Below are 13,172 nucleotides of genomic sequence, written 5' to 3' on the forward strand. Positions count from 1 at the left end.
GAACCTTGGAGATAAAAACAAAAGGGGATCTACGTTCAGAAGGCAGGAGGAGAAAATCTGGTGTCATCATTGTGACAGGATCTAGTTATTGCCATGGTAGTTTGGGGTTGCTGTGCTCATGTACCTAATGGATTATATAACATAAAAACAGTCATGCCTTTTCCCAGTTAGATGTGAACTGATTAACCAGCACCCACATAATTTCTGGGTCCACCAATGCCCCGGATATGCAATGGCCATGCCTACATATGCATTGAATATCTGGATCTAATGTCAGAATTAAACAAACAAACAAACAAAATACCCCCAAAACAAAACGTAGGCTGCTGCCAGCTCAATAGTGGCCTGAAAGATGATTGTGAAACTCTGCACAAAAATCTCAAGTGAGCAGAACGTGTGTATTTGAAGCCTATTCTTTAAAGAATAGACTCCTGATAGGCATATCCTTGCCATCTAATTATAGACACCCCTTTATAGCATTACGCTCTTAGGGGGTAATTCTCTATAGGCTGCCCAGGTTAGGTGCTGGAATACTGCTTAGAGAATGACACAGTCACAGAATTTGTCACCATCTCTGTCCCCACGGATAATCGTGGGGAACCACCCCCATGTCTTTCTTTAAGGAGAGGGGAAGAATCAGCAAATGAGCGAGGCCACTGACCTTCAAGCCTTGCATTGAAGAATGCTGGCGTAGAAGGACTGAGGTTGAGATAGACACTAAAGAATGGCACGGGATTGTTTCCCCCGCAGTTATCCGTGGGAACAGAGATGGTGACAAATTCTTTAAGCATGAATTCTATATTGGCAGGTACACACCTAATTGCTGCTATAGAATACTAACATAAGTCTACAATTACTCATGTTAACTCAATGGCTGGTGAAAATGCTTGCGCCTAACTGCTGCGAGTTAGGCACGTAACTACTAGTATTCTATAAGATGTGCATAAGTGCTGGGCACACCCTTGACCCGCCCATGCCCCTCCCAGGTCTACATTTCTCACGGTTCTGTGCCATGGATTTTGCATGTTCAGTTTCTAGAGACCTAAGAGCAGTTATGTACAAAACTTCTAATTACTGCCAGTTTGCATCAATATTGCCAATAATTGATTGTTAAGACCAATTAGCAGCTAATTGGCCACCGTGAGAACAGGCTACTGGGCTTAATGGACCATTGGTCTGACCCAATAAGATACATGTATAACTGGCACTATTCTACAAGCATTGTTGCACGCTAAGAATTATTATTCCAAATTGTTCCTCAGTAAATAATTACAGAGTGCCCCAGTGCTATCCAGAGGTGGTGTGTGGGTAGAGGCAAAAGCTATCCAGATAGAAGCCAAGATAACAGAGTACTGCAAAAAGACCTGGATATCATCCCTGTCTGGATAAAGGTGGTACTGCCGGCTCTATCTGGATATTCAATGCTGCTCATTATCCAGATAGCAGGGCTGAATATTCAAATTTTATTAAAGTGCCATGGCTGGTATTTTCAAAAACATGCTGACTACGGAGTTTCAATATTGACCTGAAAACTAAATAAATAAAAATATGTTATATTTACAAAAAAAAAGAAGAAAGAATTTATTAATCTTAGTACAAACTACAAACTTAACATCATCATAGTTTGGCATCACCCGAGTCAGAGGTACAGTGACAAAATTTTTAAAAGTAATATCAGGCTAGATTCTGTAAATGGCGCCCAAAGATAAGTGCCGAAATGAAGCAGAGTAGGCTAGTATTATATAAAGGGAGCTCTGCGTGGAATTGCATTTACAGAATACTAGCTTAGTGTGCATTTTGGACTGGATTCTCTAACTAGAGCCATTGTTGGTGGCCGCCTTAAAAGCAGCCACCAATCGCGTGTCAATCACGTGACAGCGCCAGTTAGAGAATCGTGCCTCTGACAAAGGTAGGTGCCGGAAATGTAGACTAGGGTTTTCCAGGCCTATGTTTCTGGTGCCTACCTTTGATGTGAATATTGTCACCATAGGCGCTTTAAGGTGCCTAATGCCACTTTCAGTGGCACTTTTAGGTGCCAGTAGGCACCTTGAAAATCAGTGAAAAACATGGGGGGCTCCTTTTACGAAGGCGCGTTAGGGCCTTAACGCGAGGAATAGCACACGCTAGCCGCTACCGCCTCCTCTTGAGCAGGCGGGTAGTTTTTCGGCTAGCGTGCGCTAGTCTGGTGCATGCGCGAAAAATGCTAGCGCACCTTCGTAAAAGGAGCCCTGAATCTGTTTAGAAAATCCGGGCCTTCGTGCCTAACGTTGGGTGCAGAACCTTTTACTCTAACTAATTGATCCTCGGCTGGCTCTCAAAACTTCTTCATATGTTCACCACATTAACCATTATCATCATTGGATCAAAATGGCATTCTTCAGTATTTATTTATTAATTACTTTTTTCCTCTTTATTATACTTATGAATTCTATCTTTTTTTCCATTAATACAGCCACTTATCTGCTTTGCACCATTGTAAGGATTGTCTATCCAGACATGTCCATGTTTCATTATACTTCCTCAGGGTCGCGGCTCCTCCAGCAATCTTTATTATTTCTTTACCTCACGGAGTCCTCTTTCTTTCATGGGATTCTTCACCTCTCTCAACAGTGCATTTTGGCCAATAGCTGGTGTAAATGCTTGCACCCACCTGATGGCAGGCAAATGCAGATATTCTCTAACATCCTAATTTTTGAGAATTCATCTGTTCCCATCCATGTCTCTCCTATGACCTTGCTTCCTTTGGAGTGGTTTAACTTTCAGTGAATAACTTGTATTCACCACAAGCTGCATTATTCATTTTGTATGATAATGAGCTGCTCTGCATTGCATGCATTTGCCTGCTTTGTAGCTCATTATTATTTAAAGTGTGCTGGGTTGTTTCTTCTTGTATTAAGCTGCATTTTTGACAAGTATCATAAAGTATTGGCAAATGTGTTAATTGGCAAATAATACACATCATTGCCATATATTGATATTAGTAAAAAAAAATCACTTAACTTGTACAGAACATGGGTATAGATGCTTTAACTTCCAGAGAAACATAGAAACATAGAATATGATGGCAGAAAAGGGCCACCGGCCCAACAAGTCTGCCCACTCTAATGACCCTCCCCCCTAAGCTCTTCCTTGAAGTGATCCCACATGCTTATCCCATTTTTTCTTAAAATCTAGCACGTTTCTGGCCCCAATTACCTGCAGTGGAAGATCATTCCAACGATCAACCACCCTTTCGGTGAAGAAATACTTCCTAGTGTCGCTATGAAATCTACCATCCCTGATTTTCAATGGATGCCCTCTTGTTGCCGTAGGTCGTTTAAGGAAAAAGATATCTTCTTCTACCTCAATATGGCCCGTAACATATTTGAACGTCTCAATCATGTCACACCTCTCTCTGTGTTCTTCGAGTGAGTATAGCTTGTGGCCGTCAGAGTAATCCCGGATAGGATTTTAAGGCTCTGAGCACGGCTACACATGAAAATGAACCTTTGCGTGAGACCCGACATGGAGTCTTCCTGTAGGACTGGATTCAGAAAAACAAAACTCCAAAATAAAGTTCCAACACTCAGTCAAGTTAAATAAACAGTTCACTTTACTTAATGTCTTTGGAACAGGTAAGTAATGTCATTCAGCATTCTGATATTTTTCCCTCCAGATTATATACAGCCTTCATCAGGGAAAAAGAAAATCAAACAATTGCCAAAAGGGGCAAAGAAACAAAAGTCAACTTGTTTAGCTATCAGCTTTACTTTGCCACAGTTTTCTAGGTCTTGCCTCATACCAAGACCTTGGCTCCCTAGAGCTTCTTTAGACTGCTAGGAAAGCAGTTGCTTTATTCAGTCCCAAAACCCAAAATTATAATCCAACATTCAGGTATTCTTCATTCTTAGTCCATAGCACAACAATAAAAGAAAAAAAAACAGCCTCTGGCAATCACAAATTATGGCTGCCAGGAAAAAGAGAGAGTCACAGGATTTGCACAATTACAGGCCTGAAAACAGACTACCAATTCCCTCCCAGGTGGAAGCAAATCCTCTCCCACCCTCTCTCTCTAAGCTATCACAGCAAAAACTTCATTCAAACAGCAAAACACAGCCCACAAACAGTTTGCAAACACCTTCACTGTTTGTGGCTCAGCATTAAGTTCACCTGCATGGGTTCAGGTTCATTCTCCTCACAAGTCCAAGCCTCTGGGATTTCCATGAGCTCTTCAGATTGAGATAGTTCACCAGGCTGTTCAAACTGCTCAACTTCCATAGGCTGGCACTCGTTGTCCCTGTCTGGCTGGACAGGATCCTTAGGAAGGCAAGGACCTAGCTTCCTTCCTAGCCGGCTTGCTTTTCTACTGGGAGAGACCGGGTTATATAGTTTGGGGAAACGCCCTGCTGTGTCAGCCCTGGCAGTGTTCCAAGGGCCTCTTGGGCTCCCCCGGTGGTCAGTGCTATTATTTAGCTTATTCATAACCTGATCCTTCCCAATCCCTCCCCGGGATTTCTGTTTCACCTTCTTCCCCTCTGTCCTGACTGGGACCTGCGCTGGGAGAATGCCTGGCTGGTCACATACCCCCACCCTTAAATGGTGCTTATCCCTATAAGCCTCAGTTAATACAGAATTTTCAGGTATACGGGACAATGTGTCCACGTTAGTGTTCAGGCGACCCGGGCGGTGGACCACAGTGAACCTGAAAGTTTGTAAGGCCAGGTACCATCTGGTAAGGCGGGCATTGTTATTCCGCATGGTCCCTAGCCATTTAAGGGCCGCATGGTCTGTTACCAACGTGAATGGGCGCTCCCCTAAATAGTGGTCAAGCGTCTGCATCGCCCACTTTGCAGCCAAACACTCTAATTCCACTACCGCGTAATTCCTCTCATTGGGATGTAGTTTTCTGCTTAAATACAATATGGGATGCTCTATGCCATTCTTCTCCTGGCTCAGAATAGCACCCAAGCCACACCCTGACGCATCTGTCTGAAGGATCAAGGGTTTATTATAATCAATGGAGGTAAGAACAGGCTGTTCACACAAACTGTCCCTCAGCTCTTGAAAAGCTCTTACCCCCTCAATTCCCCATGGTAAGGTATCTGGAATCTCCTTTTTTAGCATATTCGTAAGAGGTGTAGCTCTGGTGGCAAAGTTAGGTATAAATCTCCTATAGTAGCCTAACAAACCTAAGAACCCCCGCATTTGCTTCTTTGTGTTAGGCTGAGGATACTCCTGAATACACCGCACCTTATCCACTAAGGGTTTAACCTGACCCCTACCTACAGTATATCCTAAGTATTTAACCTCTCTCTGGCCCAGGAAACACTTTTTGGGGTTCACTGTAAAGCCTGCCCTCCTGAGGGCCTCTAGTATGGCAGTGACATGTCCGAGATGTTGATGCCAGGAGGGAGAGTAGATGACAATGTCATCGAGGTATGCCTCCGCATAAGCGTGATGTCCCCTCAAAACTTCATTCACCGCCCTTTGGCAAGTAGCAGCCGCCCCATGCAGACCAAATGGCATGCGGGTGAACTGGTACAAGCCATAGGGAGTGCTAAAGGCAGTCTTAGGTTTTGCGCTAGAGGTCAAAGGAATCTGCCAGTAACCCTTGGTGAGGTCAATAGTTGTAAGGTACTGGGCCTGGCCTAAACGATCCAGAAGCTCATCCACACGAGGCATCGGAAAGGCATCGAATTGCGATACTTCATTAACTTGCCGAAAGTCAATGCAAAACCGAGGGGAGCCATCAGCCTTCGGCACTATCACTATTGGGCTGCACCAAGGACTTTGCGAGGGCTCAATGACTCCGAGAGCCAACATTTCCTGTACTAGCTCATTAACTAGCTTTTTCTTCTCCTCTGAAAGCCGATAGGGCCGAGTTCTAACAACTCTACCAGGACTTGTAATTATATCATGGGTAACCCCTTTAGTGCATCCTGGTATGGAGGAGAATACGTCTGGAAACCTCTTAATAAGAGCTTGGACCTGCTGGATTTGAGGCGCTGACAACTCTTCCCCTAGGTTTACTTTTTCCGTTTGACCCACATCCGCTACCTGAGGTCCTAAATCATCCTCCTGGCATCTTTGCGCTACAAGAGCCAAGGTTTCCCTATCCCTCCAGGGCTTGAGTAGGTTGATGTGATAAGTTTGTAAGCGTTTCTTCTCATCCCTCACCCTATAATTTACAGGGCCCAATTTCTCTACCACTGTGGCTGGCCCTTTCCAGTGGGCTAGGAACTTATGTGGGTCGGATGGTACAAGTATAAGTACCCTATCACCGACTTCCAATTGACGCTCCTTGCTCTTCCTATCGTAATAGGTCTTTTGTTTGTATTGAGCAAATTCTAAATTTTCCCTCCCTAATCCAGCCACTTGAGCTAGCCTCTGTTTAAGCTGAGATAAATGAGATAACACATCAAGTCCCGTCTCCTGCGGTGGGTCCCAACCCTCCTTTACAATATCAAGCAGTCCTCTTGGAACCCTTCCATATAACATTTCGAAGGGACTGACCCCCAAAGAGTCCTGAACCCGCTCCCGGGCAGCGAATAAAGCATAGGGAATAAGCAGATCCCAATCCCTCATATTCCCTTTAAGCCCCTTCTTCAGCATCAGTTTGAGTGTTTGATTGAACCTCTCCACTAGACCATTTGCCTGTGGGTGATAAGCCGAGGTTTTAATGTGCCTTATCCCCAGGGCTTCCCAAAATCCTTCCATCTCTTTGGATAGGAAGTTACTCCCCCGATCTGACAGCACCTCCCTGGGAAAACCAATACCACAAAATAATCCCATCAACTCTTTCATGAGGGCTTTAGAAGTCGTTTTCCGAAGAGGGAAAGCCCAAGGAAATCTTGTGGCCACGTCCATCACCACAAAGATAAAATTATACCCCCTTACTGTTCTTTCCAATGGCCCTATTATGTCCATGGCTAATCTCTTGAGAGGTTCATCTATTACAGGGATTGGAATTAGGGGGGCTCGAGCTGGCCGATCCATAGTTAGCTGTTGACAGGTGGGACAGGTTATACAAAATTCCTCCACCTCCTGTCTCATTCTCGGCCAGAAAAACCTCCCCATCACCTGGGTTTGTGTCCCTAGTACCCCCTTATGTCCCGCTAAAGGGGAATCATGGGCTAGTTGCAAGACAATCTTCCTAAACCCTTTAGGGACTACCAACTGTTCCTTCTCTTCCCCTGCCCGTTCTGAACAAGGTTCTATCTTATACAGAAGACCCCTCCTAATCTTAAATGCAGCATTTCTCGATTGGGAATTTGTAGCCTGTTGCCACAGCTCCTGCAAAGAGGGGTCAGCCTTTTGTTCCCTTAAAAAGGTGGGAAAGGTATCCATTATTTCCTGAGGGAGACCTGGGAACTCCTGAGCCTGACCCACCTTTTGCAAGGCCTGGGTACGGTGTTGCTGCTGCCTTCTCTTTTGAGCCCGCGAGGCTCTTGCCTGTTTTTGAGAAGGTCTCTGTATTACCCCCTCTTGGAATGGGAACACTTTCCCTAGTTGGTTCTCGGCACTTGCAGTGGATAAACCCTGCGAGCGCGTATTAACCAGCCCGTGTTTAGTATCAAGACACTTTCGCACCCCTGGCCAATCCTGACCCAGGATCAGGTCATACGGAGCGTTGGGTACTAAAGCTACCGCCACTTGGTAAACCCTATCTTGGTGTAGGATTGTGGTGGGTCTAAGGGCATACTTAACACTATCTCCGTGTATGCATTTAATGACTACCCTTTCCTGCATTGAGGTCTCTCTTTCTCCAGGAAATACTTTTTCCCAGAAGTCCACCGCCATCATCGATTGATCGGCCCCAGTATCAATCAAGGCTGTTGTTTCGTGTCCACCCACAGACACCGTTGTGGTGCACGTATTTTTTTCCCTTTGATCATGGATATTTATCTTATTCTTCCTAGTATTCTCCTTAACCTTCAGGGTGAATATGTTTACCCCTTTATCACTATCCTGCATAGGTCCTAACCGCCCATACCTTGAACCTTTCCTTTTACTTCGCAGGTCATTAGGTCGCAATTCAGGCCTAGGGGTTACGTTAAGGAAGGGTACCTTATTCCCCCACACCCCTAATCCCCTGGAGTTTTGCCTTGGCGGATGTGCTTGCAGCGGGATTTCCATAGGGCCTACCTCCGGGAGCGCCTGGATACCCTGACCTGTATCTACCCCTTCCAACCCCCATCCTAGTATCTCGGGAGTAAGGACAACTTCCAGACCCTCTCTGGTTGCTGACTCTGACCATGTTAGAGGAGGCGTTATATTAAGTCCTACCGGGGTTGCAGGGACCTCACTGGGAGATCCCTGGCCAGCCGGGGTGATAGTGTTCTGGTGTAGAAGTTGAGCGAACACTCTGGCCTGCTCCCGAACAGCGGTCATTAATGTTCCATACTGCTGCATCACCGTGTCCTGCCGGGCTTGCCACCGAGCCTCACTGCTCCTTAATATCTCCCGTAGCTCTTGGGCTTGCCTCCGGTCCTCCTCAGCTACCGCCGTCACGATCTGAGACTGCTCCATAGTGAAGTCCTGAAAGGTAAACAGAAAGAAAAGGAACCCAAGTGTGGCTGCTTGGTACGCGTGTTCCTCCCCTTTACCAGACCCCCCAGCCTAGGTACTCTTACCAATAGAACTGGTGAGTCTGCGCCTTTGGGTTTTAGGCCTCCTTGGCCCCCAGTCGTTCTCCGCACGGCTTGTCTCCCTCTGGTACTCTGGTCCCCTGGAACCGACTCAGGACCTTCGCTCGGAACTTCAGTCTCCTGGAACCGACTCAGGAACTCTGCTCTGGGTCTCCTCGCACGGCTCTGCGACTCCGGTCTGGCGTTCACCAACTCCACACTCCCACTGAACTCCACAGTGCTCCTCCCACGGAAATACAGTAGAACTATTCTCCAGGTTTCCGGTTTCCGGCGGGAAACTCCTCCTCTGCATAAATCTCAGGAAACTTTAGATTAAGCAGTCAAACAGCACAAAAAAAATTAGACTCTTTGTCCAAACAACTAGTCCACAGTTCAATTGACCAAAACAGAAAGCCACAAAGCCTTCTCCAGCACAAGTCCAAAAAAAAACGTTTGTTTTTTTTTTCAAAAATGTGATTCCCACCAGTGTCCTACAGGAGGCGCAATATCCCACTCCTGATACCAATTATGTGGCCGTCAGAGTAATCCCGGATAGGATTTTAAGGCTCTGAGCACGGCTACACATGAAAATGAACCTTTGCGTGAGACCCGACATGGAGTCTTCCTGTAGGACTGGATTCAGAAAAACAAAACTCCAAAATAAAGTTCCAACACTCAGTCAAGTTAAATAAACAGTTCACTTTACTTAATGTCTTTGGAACAGGTAAGTAATGTCATTCAGCATTCTGATATTTTTCCCTCCAGATTATATACAGCCTTCATCAGGGAAAAAGAAAATCAAACAATTGCCAAAAGGGGCAAAGAAACAAAAGTCAACTTGTTTAGCTATCAGCTTTACTTTGCCACAGTTTTCTAGGTCTTGCCTCATACCAAGACCTTGGCTCCCTAGAGCTTCTTTAGACTGCTAGGAAAGCAGTTGCTTTATTCAGTCCCAAAACCCAAAATTATAATCCAACATTCAGGTATTCTTCATTCTTAGTCCATAGCACAACAATAAAAGAAAAAAAAAACAGCCTCTGGCAATCACAAATTATGGCTGCCAGGAAAAAGAGAGAGTCACAGGATTTGCACAATTACAGGCCTGAAAACAGACTACCAATTCCCTCCCAGGTGGAAGCAAATCCTCTCCCACCCTCTCTCTCTAAGCTATCACAGCAAAAACTTCATTCAAACAGCAAAACACAGCCCACAAACAGTTTGCAAACACCTTCACTGTTTGTGGCTCAGCATTAAGTTCACCTGCATGGGTTCAGGTTCATTCTCCTCACAAGTCCAAGCCTCTGGGATTTCCATGAGCTCTTCAGATTGAGATAGTTCACCAGGCTGTTCAAACTGCTCAACTTCCATAGGCTGGCACTCGTTGTCCCTGTCTGGCTGGACAGGATCCTTAGGAAGGCAAGGACCTAGCTTCCTTCCTAGCCGGCTTGCTTTTCTACTGGGAGAGACCGGGTTATATAGTTTGGGGAAACGCCCTGCTGTGTCAGCCCTGGCAGTGTTCCAAGGGCCTCTTGGGCTCCCCCGGTGGTCAGTGCTATTATTTAGCTTATTCATAACCTGATCCTTCCCAATCCCTCCCCGGGATTTCTGTTTCACCTTCTTCCCCTCTGTCCTGACTGGGACCTGCGCTGGGAGAATGCCTGGCTGGTCACAAGCTGCAACTTACCCAGACGTTTCTCATACGGGAGATCCTTGAGTCCTGAGGCCATCCTGGTGGCCATTAGTTGAACCGACTCAACTCTCAGCACATCCTTTTGATAATGTGGCCTCCAAAATTGTACACAATATTCCAGATGAGGTCTCACCATGGACCTGTACAATGGCATTACAACTTTGGGCTTCCGGCTGATGAAACTTCTTCGGATACAACCCAGCATTTGTCTAGCCTTGGATGAAGCTTTCTCCACTTGATTGGCAATCTTCATATCTTCACTAATGATCACTCCTAAGCAGTTCTTGCTAAGATCTCACCATTTAGGAAGTAAGTTCTGCATGGATTTCTGCTTCCAAGGTGCATGACCTTACACTTTTTGGCATTAAAACTTAGTTATCAAGTGGTATAATCAACCAATATAAAGTTATGATAGGATCTTGGAGTGGTCAGATATAAATGAAGGAGGGGAGATGGCATAGGTCATGTAGGAGGTAATTTATAACAGAGCGATTCAATTTAGTCATCCTGAGAAGGAGAAAGTGGTGTATTAAAAGGGGAGGGGCTCTGCTCCGGCAGCCGTCTTAGTGGGGGAGCCGACTCCGCTCCACCCCCCACCACACTCATGCCCTCCCTTCCCCCCCCCCTGTACCTCTTTAAATATTCACCAGCATGAGCAACTTCTCTGGTCTGCTGCTCGCGCCAGCCTGGCTCCCCTCTGAAATCACTTCTGCAAGGAACTATGGGGTCCTTTTACTAAGGCGTGTTAACCGATTTAGCGCACGCTAACCGATTTAATGCATGCTAATTGATTTAGTGCATGCTAAATGCTAAAGGCACCCATTATATTCTATGGGCGCCTTAGCATTTAGCACACGCTAATCTTTAGCGTATGCTAAATCAAATAGTACACGCTAAATCGGTTAGCGTACCTTAGTAAAAGGACCCCTATATTCTGTCATACAAACGAGTTGCACCTTACCATTTCTCCTTCGTACAGTACACTTTTCATTCTGTAAATTGTCACCTATTACATAACCAAGAATTAATTATTTTTGTTTTCTCAGAAACGGAGATAAAAGCTGGTATTGTTACTACAGAACTGAAGTGCACTAACGTGGAACAAGTCACAGAACATGACTGCGGAAAAAGGTTTGTAGAACTAATTTGTTAATGAAGGTATTGCCTGCACAGATATGGCAAGGCATGAAGAACTCAGTTATTCACACAGAGATTGATTCAGGCCTAGCAAATTTGTCTTTCAGCAGGCACATAGCAGATAATCAACAGGCTTTACTTGGGATCACCTGTCACCAAAGGGGATATTCAGCTTCTCTTTGGGCCACTCTTCAAGCCAGTACATATCTGGAAGGGCCTGAAAAATATACTTGTAATATGCAGGAGAAAGAGCTTGTCTCTCTTTTGTAAAATCAGGCTTCTCTCTGACTTTTTCCCTGCCCACTTAGTGAGTTACTGTCCTTTACCCCATCCCCCTCCATAGGTAGGTTTAATTCACCTCCTAGAGATCTTTACTCCAGCTCTCTCCTGATATCAAATGAGAGGAAAACTGTTTCTTCTTTTATTTCTCTCTTAAGGAAAATTATGGGAGGAATGTCTAATTTTAGCCAGTTTCTCCTTAAAGAGACAGTGCCATAAGAATATAAGAATTGCTGCTGCTGGGTCATATTGCTGCAGCACATCATAGCACTTATAAGCATATTAGTGGCTCCAGAAGTTGCTTCCAGAGTATCTCCAATATAGCCAGGAAGATACTTGGGTGCATAAGGAGAGGAATGGCCAGTAGGAAAAGGGAGGTGATAATGCCATTGTATAAGTCTCTGGTGAGGCCCCATTTGGAATATTGTGTGCAGTTTAGGAGAACGCATCTTCAAAAAGATATAGATAGGATGGAGTTGGTTCAGAGGGCTGCTACAAAATTGGTTAGTGGTCTTTCTCATGTCATATGGGGACAGACTTAGAAAACTTATTATGTATACTCTGGAAGAAAGACGGAAGATGGGATATGATAAGAGACGTTTAAATATCTCCATGGCGTTAATACAGGAGGTGAGTCTTTTTCAAAAGAAGGAAAACTCCAGAAGGAGAGGGCATAGGATAAAGTTAAGAGGTGATAGACTCAGGAGTAATGTAAGAAAATAATTCTTTTACAGAAAGGGTGGTAGATGTGTGGAATAGTCTCCCTGTGGAGTTGGTAGAAATGAAGTCTGTCTCTGAATTCAAGACAGTGTGGGATAAGCATGTGGGATCTCTTAGGGAGTAGAGGAGATAGTGTGGAGGGAAAGACTGGGTGGGCCATTTGGCCTTTATCTGCTGTCATGTTTCTATTAAGTTTTCCACACCTCCTGTTCCAGCCTCTTGTCCTGAACATCTCCAGAAATATCCCCTTGATGTCACCTCAGGGGGAAATCCAGGAACATTGGCTCCTTGGTGATAGCTCCCAGAATGGCCTAGTAGCTCCCAGGAAGGAGTGGCCTAATGGTTAGAACTACAGCCTCAGCCCCCTGAGGTTGTGGGTTCAAATCTCACACGGCTTCTTGTGACCCTAGGCAAGTCACTCAATCCTCCATTGCTTCAGATACGTTAGATAGATTGTGAGTTCACTAGGACAGATAGGGAAAATTGAGTACCTGATTGTAAACCACTTAGATAACTTTGATAGGCAGTATATAAATACCCAAAATAAATAAATGTTCAGGCACTATAATGTCCTAAGGGGAACCTTAATCTTGATAGAGGGAATTTCTCAGAGAGGGAATGAGAAAACAGACTGGGTACTTTACAAGTGAGTAGGAGTTAAAAACAGCCTTGAAAAAGTGGGCTTTTAGCCTAGATTTGAAGACAGAGCTTGAAGTACTGACTCAGGGCCAGATTCTCAA

General features: G+C 45.1%; 1 protein-coding gene across 1 annotated transcript in view; it reads left to right on the top strand.

Moving 5' to 3' along the window:
• LOC117358829 (cyclic nucleotide-gated cation channel beta-1-like) overlaps positions 1 to 13,172 on the top strand; it is a 63,861-nt gene that overhangs the window by 24,314 nt on the left and 26,375 nt on the right. Inside the window, exon 4 of the mRNA XM_033940576.1 lies at positions 11,343 to 11,427. Within this exon, the coding sequence (XP_033796467.1) occupies positions 11,343 to 11,427 (85 nt within the window). The remainder of the gene's footprint in view (positions 1 to 11,342; positions 11,428 to 13,172) is intronic.

The sequence above is a fragment of the Geotrypetes seraphini genome, chromosome 4, assembly GCF_902459505.1.
Source record: "Geotrypetes seraphini chromosome 4, aGeoSer1.1, whole genome shotgun sequence".
NCBI classification, from domain to species: Eukaryota; Metazoa; Chordata; class Amphibia; order Gymnophiona; family Dermophiidae; genus Geotrypetes; species Geotrypetes seraphini.